The following is a 15,081-nucleotide window of genomic DNA, read 5'->3' on the forward strand; positions in this document are numbered from 1 at the left end:
GTGATCTAAAGAAAAAGACCGAACAAAAACAAATGAATCTTACAATATTTAGTAAGAAGAAAGGATTGAATTTATAATTTATAAATTACAATATCCATCATACTTGTATGTCCACTTACCTATCCAGTGTGGCAGGTGCACTTCCTCCATCTTTCCACTTGTGACGGTGATGTCCAGTAGTGGTCCTGCTGGCATGTAATCCACGCATGAAGGCTTCTCCCTGTGTTCATCCCATGAGCTGAACTGGTATTTGAAGCTGACACTCTCCTTACAAACCCAGCGCAGGGAAGAGACGCTGCACTCAAAGTGACCTGCTTCAGACTGGAGGCTGAGGAGTAAAAGGGAAAAAAGGGTTTGGATATAAAATGAGCTGAAATATTAAATTAAATTAAATAGCAACGCCACTTCATTTTTTATGACATCAGGGTGAGATTGTATCACACCAAACTGTGTAGCTTTCACAATAGATGAATGTAAGCAGCTTAATTGTTTAAACAGTTTAAAAACAACTGTAAGAGGTAAGGCAGAAACTGTAAGAAAAATCATTTTCCTGTATCCCTCTCTTCTGGGAGAAGCTTTGTGTTCCTATAGTATAGTGGCAATTGCTTTGCTGTTTGGTAGCATTGGTCATATCAATTTACATAACATACATACAATATATTTTTGAAAACCTAACCAAATTAATTTCCAAATGCACACATACATACACAATACCCTTTTCTTTACCCATTTCTGCTCAAGGAGGTTTGTTTCTGCTGCCATCCACAACGTTACTGCTGCATCGCTTATATATATATATACATATATATATATATATATACATATATATATACACACACATATGTATATATATATATATACACACATATATGTATATATATATATATATATATATATATATATATATACATATAAATATATATACACACACACACATATGTATATATATATACATATAAATATATATATATATACACACACACACACACACACACACACACACACACACATATATATATAGTTTCTCTATGGTGTAACATATCAAGATGTTATTTTTTACCTGTAGGTCTGTAGCTCATCCACTCTTTTGACTTCTGGTTCAATGGTAGTCCAGATACTGGAGTCTGGAGACAACTCTTGTTAAGACATGTTGGTACATTGGTAAGCATTGTAATCAAACATTGTAATATTCTTTTTAATATTGTAGTTAAACTAATGAGTTTTATGCTGGTGAAGAAAGTTGTTATTATCATTAAATTAATACATTATATGCATTAGATCACTAATATGACATCAGAAATACATCATGCACATTATATTTGAATCTTACTACTTGCTAAGTGTCAGCACATTAGATTATAGTGCTTCCTCTCTGAACAATGTATAGTCTAGTTATATAAGTTCAGTCAGCTGAATGCAGTGTAAAACATGAATAAAAACAGAATGCAATAATTTGCAAATCTTTTTTGACGCATCACGCTTACAAATATTGAAACGCTGCGCTTAGTGGCCCTCACGCGCAGCTGTAACTTCATGCAACACACACCCACACCCATCATCCATGTTAGCTTTTGAATTTTGTGCAGATAAGAATCTAGATAGTCTTTTTCCTCTTTAGCCTGGAGGACAGGGCGGCAGTGATTTGAAGTTTGGACTCTTTCTCAATCTCAGATGTACTTGGGCCCAGAGAAGTCAACAGCAGTGTTTCTTTTCACATGGTGAGTCTCAACTTGCATGTAAATGCAGGGACGAACTGTGTTTATCCTAAGTATTACTGAGCCCATGTAGTAATATCCTTCATACAATCATTTTGGATTCTAGTTCATTGCTGCCTGACAGGCTGGACACACTGGCTGCTTGAGCAGCGTGTACCCTGACATATGTGCGGTTATCAGCAAAAAATCATATCAACATCATACCAGCGTTTTACTACAGTTTTAATGTCTGTATCCGTGATATATGTCACAGACACGAAGAGTATGCACACAACAGGTGAAGGGCATTTTTTTCCTTTGCGCTCTCTCTTTCTCCCTCCCTTTCTTTCCTCCTCCCACTATCACGCTTTTTCAACCGGGGTAAAGTTATTTGTTATAGGCTGAGTATCCCGAACAGGTGTTTTTGGAGCATTCAACAACTTTCCCAGTCTTTATTTGTTCCCCTTTGAAATGTGTTGTTGGCATCAAAATCTGAATAAGTATTAATTTGCAAAAATCCATGAAGTTGAGGTAAAATATTAAATATATTGTCTTTGTACTGTATTCCCTTGAATATAAAGATGGGTGATGATCAATGTTGAGGCAGTCTACCATGATGTAAATCATATGTTATGGCCTTCACAGTCACCAGATCTCAACCTAATTCAGCACCCACTCCAAGGGAGATTTTTTCACCATTCATCATCAAAACACCAAATGAAGGAATACCTTTTGGAAGAATGGTGTTCCATCCCTCATGTGCGAGTTTGAAAGACTTGAAGAATCAATGCCAACATGCACTGAATCTGTTCTGGTGGCACGCATTTGCAAATCATTGCATTCTGATTTTATTCAGTGTCCCAACTTTTTTTTTTAGAATCATGGTTGTATAAAGAATAAATGTAAAATATGTCAATTTGAGTTATTGTGCTCAGTCAAGTATGCTAATATGATCTGTAAAATTGGAATTTTATATAAAGTAGGTGTTGAATGATTGTTAATCACATAATAGGATAATAATTAATGTTCTTACCCTCAGTGGTAGTTCTTGTTTGGATGCGAAACGCGACAGGACCTCTGATGGTAAATCCGAGGTAGAAGGAAACGTCACCTGATTTCCAAAGGCCATCTCTCCGGTTGACATCCAACTCAACCTCTGTGCTTCCGAAAGTTGCGTACAATCTGTAGTTTCGCACCACTCCTTTCACTTTGAGGAGGTGTTCTTGGACTGTTGGATCTTTAAAGATATTCTCAGTCCTCCAGTTGGTGTTTGCGTCTCGTAGTACATCCTTAATCCACAATATCTCAAGGACCCTTCTGTGAACATTTCTGCTGAGACCATTACCTTTTCCAATAAAAAACAGAGGGCGAAGGTACCTCGATTGAAACAGTGTCTTATAGACTTGTTCGTAAGAGTGCTGAACGTGCTTAATCAATTGATTAAGGCCTGAAGCACATTCGTCTTCATCATCTGTAGGCCAACGTATGAGCAGCGCTAACATGTGAAGCTCAGGTGCATCTCTCGAGCCCAATGGCATTTTCTTTCTGAATGCATTTTGATAGTCAGAACTGGATGTAGTCTCATTCTTATTTACCAGCATGATATTAGCGAGGATGTAGTTGGCTAAAGCATGCCTACTGGAATCTTCGCTTAAACAGATTTCTTTCCACCATGTAGCAATCTGTTTAAGGTCTGACACAGTGCATCTTCTGTCAAGACACGAGAGCACTCCAGCAGAAGTGGCAGCCTGTTTTTGTTTGAGCTTCTGGATGGTTTCTTCAGATGTCTCTTTGTGTTTGGGTGCTGAGTCTCCGACATACTTTATGTAGCATTCTGAAGTCTCTCGAGAAACATATGATGCATCATATTTTTTCAGGAAGGACTCTGAGTAAGTTGAATAGGTGTCAAAAAATTCACATTTTTTCTCAACTTCGTCTCTGAGGCTGTTTATCAGATCATTAAATCTGAAGAGTTTGTTGTCTCCGAGTATTTCCAGGACAGAGCCCAAGGACATGTTCTTTGTGAGAACTCCTTTCCAGGTTTTGTTCTGACTGACAAGTCGGTCATACACAAGATTGCAAACCTGCAGGTAACCAACCTGCCCTCTGGTGTTAAAAGCTCGCAAGACCTTGGTCTTGCCATCTTCTTTGACGTCTTTTTCATGTTCACTTTCAGCAAGTCGCTCTTCATCTTGGAAAGCCTCAATGGCCTTTGAGGCCAGTTGCAGAATTTCTCTTGGTTTGACATCAGACTCTGTGTTCTTCAAGTGGTTCTTATGGACTTGGCCCAGTGTATCAGCAATGAATGATTTTCTGGGATCTCTTTCCTTTGCTGTTTTTGCCCAGGTTTCAGCCTTGTTGTAGTCTTTTAGTTCTTTGTAATAAAAACGAGCAAGCGCTTGAGGAAAGAAAGAATTCTGAACGAAGACGTTTGATGCCACCTTTAGGACTGATGCACTCTGTTTGTTGTCCTCCAGCTTTTGAATATCCAGAATCAGTCTAGAAAACTTCTCTTGGTCCTCTTCTGTTCTCTTTGATCCCCTGTGATGCTCTTCTGTAGGATTTAGATGTTCCTTTATTTTCGCTTCTCTTTTGGTCAGCATGTCTTTGACAAAAATAAACAAAAATGGAGGAACCTCATCTCTGCACAAATGGGTCAAGAAGTTTCTTGCTGTGTCACTTCTGGTCACACCTGCCTCAGCCATCAGTTCAGTACAACACTGTGCTATCATTGGGTGAGCCATGCGGACTCTTTTCTCGGATCTTGTATCTCGTTGGAAGGTGATGATGAGATGACTTAAGGGCTCCATTCTGTCCTCCAGTGAAAGGTATCCAGATTTGTAGTCTTTTTGTTCGAATAAGTCCAGGCACTGATTCTCCAGGAGATATGAGCCTGGTACATAGGCATTCAACAGGGATAGGAAGCCAGAAAGCTGGTGTTGTTTTGTTCTTTTGACTTTTTTGAATGCAGCGCATGTCTCCCTGATGTAAGCCTGAGAGAAATTGCTTTGCATTATATTAAAGCCGTGAAATTGTCTGCATTTATCACCGTATCTTTTGCTGAGCTCCTCCTTTTTTTCATCAAATCTTTGTTTCTCTGTGTCTGAGAGTTCTTTTTTGAGGATGACATTTTTTTGCTCTTTCCTCTTAAAGGTTTGTTTCACTCTGTAAGAATGCTCCTTTTTAAGGATGAGGTTGTCGCTTGCTCTCACTAAGTTGAGTAAAATGACCACAGGCATATCAGTATCTATCTCCTGTTCAGTGATCTCTTCCATAAGGCTGTCTTGCAGGTTTTCCAATATTAACTCATCATTCAGTAACAGTAACACTGTGTTGTAGGTGTCTCGACTTCCTGCTCTGAAGAGGTGCACCACCTCCTTTGCGACATTTCTGACGTCTGACGATGGCCCTGTTAAAACGGCACACCTGATTTTTTTCCGCAAGTCCCACAACACCTGCATGGCCAATGTGGTTCCCCCACATCCTTGTTGGTGGAATAATTTAATCGTCGATGTTCCAGAGTAGTTTCTCCTTTTGTGAATTTGTTGCACAAGTGTTCTATATCCATCTCTTTTAATGAAAGTAGTTCCAGTGCCATCGTATTTTGCCTGTTCGCTAATGTGGAAGTTTAACCACGTGGGTGGGGCCCCTCTGTAAAAGTTTTCCTCCGTCTGTTCAACAACTTTTGTATCTATGATCTCTCCTTCAAACTGATTTGCATAGACAACATCCAAAAGAGAAAGGGACTCTCTGATTTCACTTCCAATATATATCTTTCCACTTGTTGCAGTGGACAGGGCTGGTCTCCTGGCCATTTCAGACTTTCAGTTTCATGAACTCCTAAATGTAAAAAGTGAGAATGAAACATTGGTTATCTTACTGTTTGGATGGGTAGTTGGTGGTAACACATTAGAAGGAACACTACACAAATCATCTCTTTGCTTTCATCTTTGCAGCCAGAAATACACTCTAGTAACTCTTCCCTTCTGCTCCTAAAAACGGCTTTTCATCAAAAAGTCAATATACAAGAATACGATATTCATATATTCTATACTACTATATTTATATATATATATAAAAAAAAACTGGATTGTCAGAAGCTGGATCAGTTGCATCCAAAGCAGGTTCAGGGGGAACCAAAATGATAACTTTCCCTGAGAGACAGATACTTTATCACAGAAACAGAATCTGCTCAACGAAGAACACAGCACTCCAATCAGGCAGCTGCCATTTTCACTCCCAGCGCCCCAATTGTGTGAATTAGTGAATGTACTTGCGCCCACATGCTGGTATATTGCTATCTATAGGCGGCAAGCAATTGCGCTGTAGACCAACAAAACATCGTTTCATATGAAAACGCTGCGACAATACTGCAGGCATATGCCACGGTCTGTCACCGTAACAAGTATCGTTAAACATTTAAGCAGCAAAACTAAAAGCCGTTGTTCTAAGCTTGACAGGACAGAGGAAACTCTCCAGAGGAAACAGAATTAGAATTGAAAAATGTCAAACATGGTTTCAGCTTCTTAAATAATGGGATTTGCTGTTTTTCTTTGTCATTTATGAATGAAAAATGAAGAATCTTTGGGTTTTGGATCGTTGGTTGGACAAAGGAAGCATCTTTACACATCACTTTGGGCTCTGGGATATTGTGATGAGCATTTTAAGAAGTTTGGGGACTTTTTATCATGTAAATAATGAACAAAGTTGTAGATGTAGCCCTACATGGACCAGGATTTTAAATCACCATAAACCAACATAACTACTAACTATTTCATACTATTTAGGAAATATACAGAGCCTCACACTCACTCTCTCACACACACACTCATTAAATTATTTGATTATTTCACCAATGAGCATCCCATCTGGTACTGTATATCACTTTTAAACACACAGGGACGCACAGCAGCGCTCCTCCTCCTCTTTAGCCAAAGATCAGTGCATTTCACTCTTCGTCACATTTCTGCCCAAAAAACAGCGTCTGTCCCCGGCAAAAAACTTTAACTCACCATGTGTTTGTTTCATTCCACTATTGTGTTGTTGTAGTTACTGTCTCACGGTGACAGTCAGCCCTCCCGACTGAGACTTCAGTCAACTTTCCCCCAGAAAACAGCATTCCTCCCCGCGAGTGAGGAAGTCAACCTGCATCCTGTTTACCGATGGTGATTATAATTTAGAGCGAAAAACTAAACTTTGACACTTTCCAGGATGTTTGGTGGGTCAGGATGTCAATCATAACACATTTAAACAGCATCCATCTGATTATAAACAGTCAGCGGGTACATGTTTAGATTAACAAGAGGACACCGGGGGAAACACGTTGAAAAAAACACACAGATCTCAACATCATGACGTGAACCGTCACGCCTCTTTTGGATCTGCAGTGCTGGAGTGCTGTATGAACTGACACACTGGTGTGGCTTTACGCCGGAGCTGCTTGGTTTTGTGTGAACAAACAAATGCGGAGAATTGGCGAGCCTCTGCTGCGGAGATAATGTGGAGTCTCTGTGTGTTTTAGCTTGGCCTGCTGCTTGGTCAATTCAATTACAAGAATGCCTCAAGTCTTAATCTCAAGTTTCAAGCAAGTCCCAAGTCACTTGGTAGTCGAGTCCCGTCTATAAACCAAGTCAGTCGAGTCAAGTCAATCCTGATTCCACATTTAGATTAGTTAAAAGACAGTGGTCAAAGACAGTTGAGTTTCATTTTCAACATTAACAAAAACTGTTGCAGATTAATCTAAGACAAAATGCTTAGCACTGTTTGTTCTTTTACTCGCAAACACTTAAACTTTGATAATTGCACCGATTAATGCAGTAAAAATTAACTTTTCTTACCTTGTCCTTGCGTGATGCAAACACCTCTGACAAGTCATCTGCGAATGGCGTCTATGTAACCTGAAAGGTGAAATTTCTGTTAAACACCGCACCCGAGTTGGGTGGGTAGATTTGCAAGAAGACAGGTACATACATGTAGGATGACGTATCAGAGAGTTTATTATCATGCATAATATTCGATGTCAACAATATTGCAACATTTCCAAAAGTCATTAGTAGCCAGATAACTAGGTCATGGATGTGTAAGCAACTGTCTGTTATATAATGATGCCTGATAAAAACATCACAGCAGGTCTGTCACCTTCCTTGTTCTTTGAATAAACACCAGGTCCCTCCAGGCGATGATACATCACGCCCAAGATGAGTTAATACTTGTTCTGTCTTCATCACATTTGCTAAACAAATTTCAACAACAGGTCATTCCAGGGCACTTTTTTCATACAAGTGGACAGCGATCTATTTTGTTGAACCTGGTTTGAATATTTGGCCTCACATACTGTATGATGCACGATGAGCATTAAAATGATACTTACAACTTGCTAACTAGAAAAAAGTAGCAAAAATAGTGATACAGCCATGAAAGCCAGACTGGATATTGAATTACTTTCACTTTAAGTGTAAGGACATACTGGAGCAATCGGCACCTTTAAGCACACACCCCCTTGCGTCACTCTCTCTCTCTGTCTCTCTCTGTCTCTCTCTGTCTCTCTCTCACACACACACTAGTCAACTCAGGAAATAACTATTTGTACCTTTCATGTCTCTTATTTGTCGTTTCCTCACTTGAACAGGAAGTCGTTCTTGTCCAACATCTTGCAGGTCATCCCAATTCTCTTATCTGTGGATCAATCTCTGAGCAGCGATGAGCGAGGACACAGGAGAGCTGCCTTCACGGAAGTCTTTTACCGTCTGACACACCCCTTAGTTATTGATTCCTCCTGCTGCAGCTTCTGTCATTGTGCTGCTTTGAACAGTTATGTGGAGGAGTGGCTGTGGTAGAATAGCACCAGCAGACCTGGGACCAGCTGACCACCACTTAACCTATAATGCATGAATGATAAAATAATAGATTTATAAAAGTAGAGCTGCCATAAAGACACTTTAAGGACTGACCAGGCGTTTAAACTCCTGATTGTACAGTTATATAGCGCCAACCTTTTTAATTTAGATATTTAGGAAATAATTACCGAGGTCTGGACCCCTTGTGGGTGATCTTATAAAATGATCTGGACATACTAGTCGAAACAGTGTCAAGGCTTCAGAACGTATAAAATGGCTCCATACAGCGTAATCCAAGTCTTTGGAAGCTCTGAAATCCTAAAATTGATTTGAAAAGACAATATGTAGGCTACACCCTTGACTTGCAGTCAAGTTCATGCACCCGTTTCAGACGGGGTGCATATTAACACTTTTAGCTTAGATGCTACAGTGAAAATTTTGTCTTAAAAAAGGGTTTAAATTCAGGTCAATTCAATTAAATTTGTCATTTAATGTCTTGTTTTGATCAACCAAAACTAGAAAACCCCGAGATAATAATATTTATATATAACAAAGAAAAGCTCAATTTTAAGAGTTTAGGATTTTTTTTTTGGCATTTTTCATTATTTTTTTCTTGTAAAATTATCCACACATTCTTATTTTCTTATACAGATACACAAGGTACCCTTCAGTATCTGTGTGCGACATGTAAAGCCTTCCTGTCAGAAAGCCAGTTCAGAAGTTCAGATTAGGAACAATAACTAAGTTTAGGGAGAGATTGTTTTGTTAAGTTTAAGAAAAGATAGTTGACGCTTGGTTTTAAACAGTGAAGGAGTGGATTTATCGTTGCAGAAATTAAGTCAAGACAATGTTGTTTTTCTTAATTTTTTTTTGACAATATAGACACAAATGAAGAGTAGTTTTTTGATTGCACAAATAAAACAAGATCTCTTTTCACAAAACATTTTCAAAGCCTTTAGTGACACGCAGTACAGCAAAACATCAAAGGTCGTGTTCTTCCTTAAAGAACATTACATTACATTTTTAATACCCGAGCTGGAGCTCCACAAGTTCTAGGAAGATGAGGAAAATGAACCTACTCTCAGCTTTAGGAAGCCAAATACAGTTTACACACCTATTGAAACCATAGATACTGTATGTGTCTTCAAACATGGATTTTAATGTTGGGCGTCCATTATAATTTCATTGGGTTTGCCAAACCCATCTTGCTTAATGTAAAAGACTGAATATTTACATGATATTAACATCCAAAGAATAATATTTCAAGAATGTGTGGGAAAAAAACTATAATTGTCCTCTGACAATACGCTTGCATAGTAGTAGATGAAAAAGGTTTCATATTGTCAGACGCTTCAGAAATCCATAAACAAAATGTTGATATACATATTATGCAAAAGACAAAAGTTTCAGGAGCTTCATTTTCTTAAAGAAGTCGCTCTTTTCATCTGATAAAAGTGAGTTCATTACTAAAAGTGCTTCGCTGTTGGATTAGTACATTCAGGATGCTGAACATTTACTGGGTCCAGCATCTTCTGCTCCAACTCTTAATGACAAAAAAGTAAAAAATAACGTATAAAAGTAGTAAAAAATATATATAAAAAAAGTCAAACAAAAAATCCAGAAGAAAAAGTACATTCATGCATCTCTTGTGCAAATCCAAACCTTTTTACTCAGTTTAAAATCAGTTGTTGCCAGCTTGGGTTCTCCTCAGTGTACTGCTTATAGTTCTCATCTTTCTGTGGTGCTTAGACTACATTTGTTTATATTCAGTGGAGCCTCTTTAGACTTACAGTTAAAATAACATGTTACCATACACAGTGGGCGTCCTGCTGTCCTCTCACCTCAGTGTCAAATGTTCATGGAGCGTTCAAAGCAACAGTTTTTCCACTTTCATGATTTGCTCCGTTATCCAGATCCCTCAAGCTCAGAGAGGAGAGGCTTCATACTCTTCATCTTTTTAAGGATGTCATAGAGAGCGTCTTTACCTCTTGTGCCGACCTTTGTCAATAGGATGAGAATTTCCCTCATCTCGTCGTATGTGGTTTTTAAAGCTCTCACGTAAGCACACTTCTCATCTGAGATCAGCCCTCTGTCCCGGAGTTTATCCAGGATGTGTCCTGTGTCACTCACTCCGTTAATAAGAGCTGTCCGATGGCGATCCACGAAATGCTGACTTGAGGCTTTCGTGACAGATGAAAACAGAGCAAACACACAGTGAACTGTAGGAAGTTGTCAGACAAAGGAGCATCCTATTATTAATTTTTGCATAATGAATCTCTTGTCTTACCTTGTTCATGATCAGAGCGTTGATTTTTGTAGTCCCCTGAAGTAAAACACAGTGCTGATTAGTTAATGGATATAGTTTATGGATTTTGCATTAAATTCTCTATGCAGAAGGCATCTGCTTTGCTAACACATTTAGCTTAAATGTGCAATTTGGAAGATTTTTTAATATTATTTATTATTTTATAATCTTTCTTTTTATTATGAAAATAAACTAAATTTAGCAAAAGAATATGAAAAAGAAACAGTCATTTTTACAAAACGACAAAAGGTGTGTGCACATTAATGAATTGAAAACTGTTGTGAAAACACTCACCTCCTCTTATAGTGCAGGTCCAGACTGTGTCCCTTCTGCTATTTTTCTTTTGCTCACTTTCAAGTCTCAGGTCGAAGTCACCGTCTGCATTTCTGAGGAACACCTCAAAGTAATTTGGTCTCCTCCTTTCATATGTGAGCTTTAATGTCTGTGGAGAATATATTGTGTTACAGGGCGGGGCTTTACAATTGTAATAATCCATGCCTCTACATTCTCAAAGTTACAATATAAATGGTCAAACATACCAAGGTCTTTTTAACACTGAGCCCCATAATTAAAACTATTAATTATTATATTATTGAAAAAATATGAAATATTTACTTCTGGAATGATTTTAGCAGTGTCCATGTCTGCTGTGAGGAAGAAATGATCCTGCATTTGAAGAGACTTGTCTGGGCTTGGTTTGGGGATTATGATTGATCCATAAGATGTCTCCTTTTTCTCCACTTTCTGTGAAAAAAATGTTAACGCATAATAGCAGCCAAAATGGTTTTGATGGTGTGTTTTTACAATTTTGTAATGTATTTATTTATTTTTTGTTTATTATTGTGAAAAAACATTTCTGGAGGAACAATGTTGGTCTTGACACTTGGTCAAATTTCACCTCTGATCCATCCCATTCACTTTGCAAGCCTGCCTCTAATACACACCTCTTGAACAACAGGATCGGGTGGCACCAGGTAAACATGCAATGTGAGGAATTCCATTTTCGTCTTGTATATTAACGCCTCGTAGTGAACCTTGACTTGGAAGCCCAGTTTCACCCGGATCATGACCCCCCTTGGAGAGAAAGTTGGCTGGCATAACTTGATGTGGGATGATGTCACTTGAGACACTCGTTCCACAAAATCTCCAGAGGTGTCCACATGTAGGACTGCAAACATGTCTGACATCGTGGAGTCGTGATCTGAAGAAAGGGACCGAACAAAAAGAAATGAATCTTACAGTATTTAGTGAGAAGAAAGGATTGAATTTATTTATTTATTCATAGAAATGACTAAACAATATTCATCATACTTGTATGTCCACTCACCTATCCAGTGTGGCAGATGCACTTCCTCCATCTTTCCACGTGTGACTGTGATGTCCAGTAGTGGTCCTGCTGGCATGTAATCCACGCATGAAGGCTTCTCCCTGTGTTCATCCCATGAGCTGAACTGGTATTTGAAGCTGACCTTCTTCTTACAAACCCAGCGCAGGGAAGAGACGCTGCACTCATAGTGACCTGCTTCAGACTGGAGGCTTATTTTGTGAAAGTGGAAACAAATGACTGCATTAAGAAACACTCGAGAGTAAATTCTGAACTAACACAAAAAGTCTTGTTTTTAATTGGCACAAGTGGCACCATAACTGGTGTAAAAGACTGAAGTGAATGCACTGAAATTAAAGGAATAGTTCACTCTAGAACGAAATTCAGTCATTATCGACTCACCTTCATGCTGATGAGAAGTCTGGTGTAGTTTCTTATTCCTCAAAGTGCAGCTGGAGACCCACGGGGGTACCCTCCTGCAGCAAAAAATCCATATAACGAGCATTAATGGTGCCCGAGACGAAAAGGTCCATAAAACTACACAAAAACTTTGTAATATTCCTCTATACTGCTCGTCAGCTGCAACCCAAGTGTCCTGAAGTGGTGACATCCAGAGTTTACTCAAAAACAACGTTGTTTAGTAAACAGTCACTATGCTATATTTGCCTGGAGGCACGCTCCGCGTTCACGCGAGTCTCCCTCACAGCCAATTGCACTACGGAAGCCGTGCCAGACAAGATCAACGAGACTCGCGATAGATACACACCGGTATTTACATATGACACACAAACACAAGAGGGATCTGCCTGCACTAGTGATTTGAAACTTTGAAACTCACAGCAAGATGTAAATGCTGGTGTGTATTTATCGCGAGTCTCGTTGATCCTGTCTGGCACGGCTTCCGTAGTGCATACGGCTGTGAGGGAGACTCGCGTGAACGCGGAGCGTGCCTCCAGGCAGATGTAGCATAGTGACTGTTTAGGCTAGAAAAATGTACTAAATGATGTTGTTTCGAGTAAACGCTGTATGTCGCCACTTCAGGACACTTGGATTGCAGCAGACGAGCAGTATGGAGGAATATTACAAAGTTTTTGTGTAGTTTTATGAACCTTTTCTTCTTGGACACCATTTACGCTCGTTATATGGATTTTTGCTGCTGGAGGGTACCCCCACGGGTCTCCAGCTGCACTTTGAGGAATAAGAAACTACACCGGACTTCTCATCAGCATGAGGGTGAGTCGATAATGACTGAATTTCGTTCTAGAGTGAACTATTCCTTTAAAGGTTGCAGTCCATATGATGTCTGTGCATTTAAATAAATTACTTGCGCCAAGGAGGTTATGTTTTTACCCATGTCCGTTTGTTTGTTGGTTGGTTTGTCAGCAGGATCATACAAAAACCTACAGAATGGACTTAAACAAAACTTGGCTGGAGGATGGAGGGTCTCGGCCCAGAATAAATTAACTTTTGATGTGGATCCGGATAATGGGATGAATCCTGAAATTTTTCTCACTTTTGTTAGAACTGCGAGTTAATGTGTTCAACGCTTTAGTTAAATTATAAGAGAAAATACATGGATCTTAATGAAAAAAATCATATTTTATATATTTGGAGCACAAAAGGGGACTATTGGGCCTTGGCTGAGGTATGCACTCTACTGAGTGCCATTCTATTTAACTAAGATGTAACCTTTACCTGTAGATATGAACCTCATCCACTGTGTTGACTTTAGGTTCAAGTTTGGCCCAATCACTGGAGTCCTGACACAGAAGACAACATTCATCAACAATCAGTTGTGATTATTGAATCAGCTATTTTTTTTAAATCCATATAAAATACAAGCAAACAACAGAAACAAAACCCTGAAACATAACCAAACAAACCAACAAACAAACAAATATTTACCATTTCCAGACAACATGCTCCAGGCTTCAAACTACCAGAGGGCCCTTGATAAAGCACATTGGTAAGTTTAAAGGTCTGGTACACCCACATTATGTAAAACATATTTTCATTCTTACTGTACTTACCCCGAGGTGAGTCTGTGCATGGAGACAGTTCTGGTTTGATTTGCCCAGGTTTAGAGGTATCCGTCTCTGAGATTTTTGCTTTTGTATTTTGATCGAGAACAGGGCAGACCAGAACAATATCAAACAAAGAATAGCGTTACTGAATCAAGCTCATTAGACACGTGAAGATCCATTTTTGACATTACTGCCAGGTAGGTATTTAATAATGCTTAGGTTATAGTATGTTACCTTTTTCTGCAGTTTTTGTCTGGATGCCAAAAGCCACAGGACCTCTGATGGTAAATCCAAGGTAAAAGGAAACTTGCCGTGGTTTCCACAGACTGTTTTGCACGTTCGCATCCACCTGAATTGCTGTGCCACCAAAAGTTGCATAGACTCTGTAGTTTCGCACCACCCCGTCAACTTTGAGAAGGCGATCTTGGACCATGGGATCTTTGAAAATGTTCTCATCACTCCAGTCGTTGGTCCAGTTTTGCATTGGTTCCTTATTTTTCTCAAACAATCCCTCGAGAACCTTTCTGTGAACAATTCTGTCCAGGTCTTCACCTTTTCCAATGAAAAACAGAGGGCGAAGGTGCCTTGATCCAAAGTATGTCTTATATGCATTTTCATAAGAGCAGTGCATACGACGAATCAATTCACTAAGGTCAAAGTCACATTTGCCTTCACTGTCAGTAGGCCAGTACAAGAGGAGGGCTAACATGTGGAGCTCAGGCCCCTCGTTGGGGCTCACAGAAACTTTCTGCCTAAATGCACCTAGAGCCTTGTGGAAACTTCGGGAAAACATTGTTCCCATATTTATTAACATGATACGAGCAAAGATGTAGTTGACCAGAGCTGTTACCGAATCTTTGCATACAGAGATTTCTTCCCACCATGTGGTTATTTCTTT

The 15,081-nt window shown here is 39.2% G+C and overlaps 2 protein-coding genes and 1 long non-coding RNA gene across 3 annotated transcripts; all 3 read right to left on the reverse strand.

The window, feature by feature from the left end:
• Positions 1-78: 78 nt before the first annotated feature.
• LOC311251226 (sterile alpha motif domain-containing protein 9-like) lies at positions 79-5,561 on the reverse strand (the record flags this gene model as incomplete). Its single annotated transcript, XM_084343596.1, has 3 exons — positions 2,728-5,561; positions 1,061-1,136; positions 79-328 (listed from the first exon to the last, which is right to left on the reverse strand). The coding sequence occupies exons 1-3, from the start codon at positions 5,507-5,509 to the stop codon at positions 79-81; spliced, it is 3,108 nt and encodes a 1,035-aa protein (XP_084199722.1). The 5' UTR covers positions 5,510-5,561.
• A 4,874-nt stretch (positions 5,562-10,435) lies between these two features.
• LOC311251227 (NACHT, LRR and PYD domains-containing protein 1b allele 2-like) lies at positions 10,436-12,193 on the reverse strand (the record flags this gene model as incomplete). The annotated part of the gene is made up of 6 exons (XM_084343597.1): positions 10,436-10,710; positions 10,818-10,853; positions 11,130-11,277; positions 11,451-11,579; positions 11,780-12,036; positions 12,163-12,193. The coding sequence occupies 6 exons, from the start codon at positions 12,191-12,193 to the stop codon at positions 10,436-10,438; spliced, it is 876 nt and encodes a 291-aa protein (XP_084199723.1).
• Positions 12,194-12,203: 10 nt separating this feature from the next.
• LOC311251604 lies at positions 12,204-14,109 on the reverse strand. Its single transcript, XR_014621435.1, has 3 exons — positions 14,065-14,109; positions 13,855-13,919; positions 12,204-12,371 (listed from the first exon to the last, which is right to left on the reverse strand). It is a non-coding gene; the product is annotated as an uncharacterized lncRNA (long non-coding RNA).
• Positions 14,110-15,081: the final 972 nt, after the last annotated feature.

Source organism: Pagrus pagrus (genome assembly GCF_965226575.1).
Source record: "Pagrus pagrus genome assembly, chromosome: 22".
In the NCBI taxonomy this organism is placed as follows: domain Eukaryota; kingdom Metazoa; phylum Chordata; class Actinopteri; order Spariformes; family Sparidae; genus Pagrus; species Pagrus pagrus.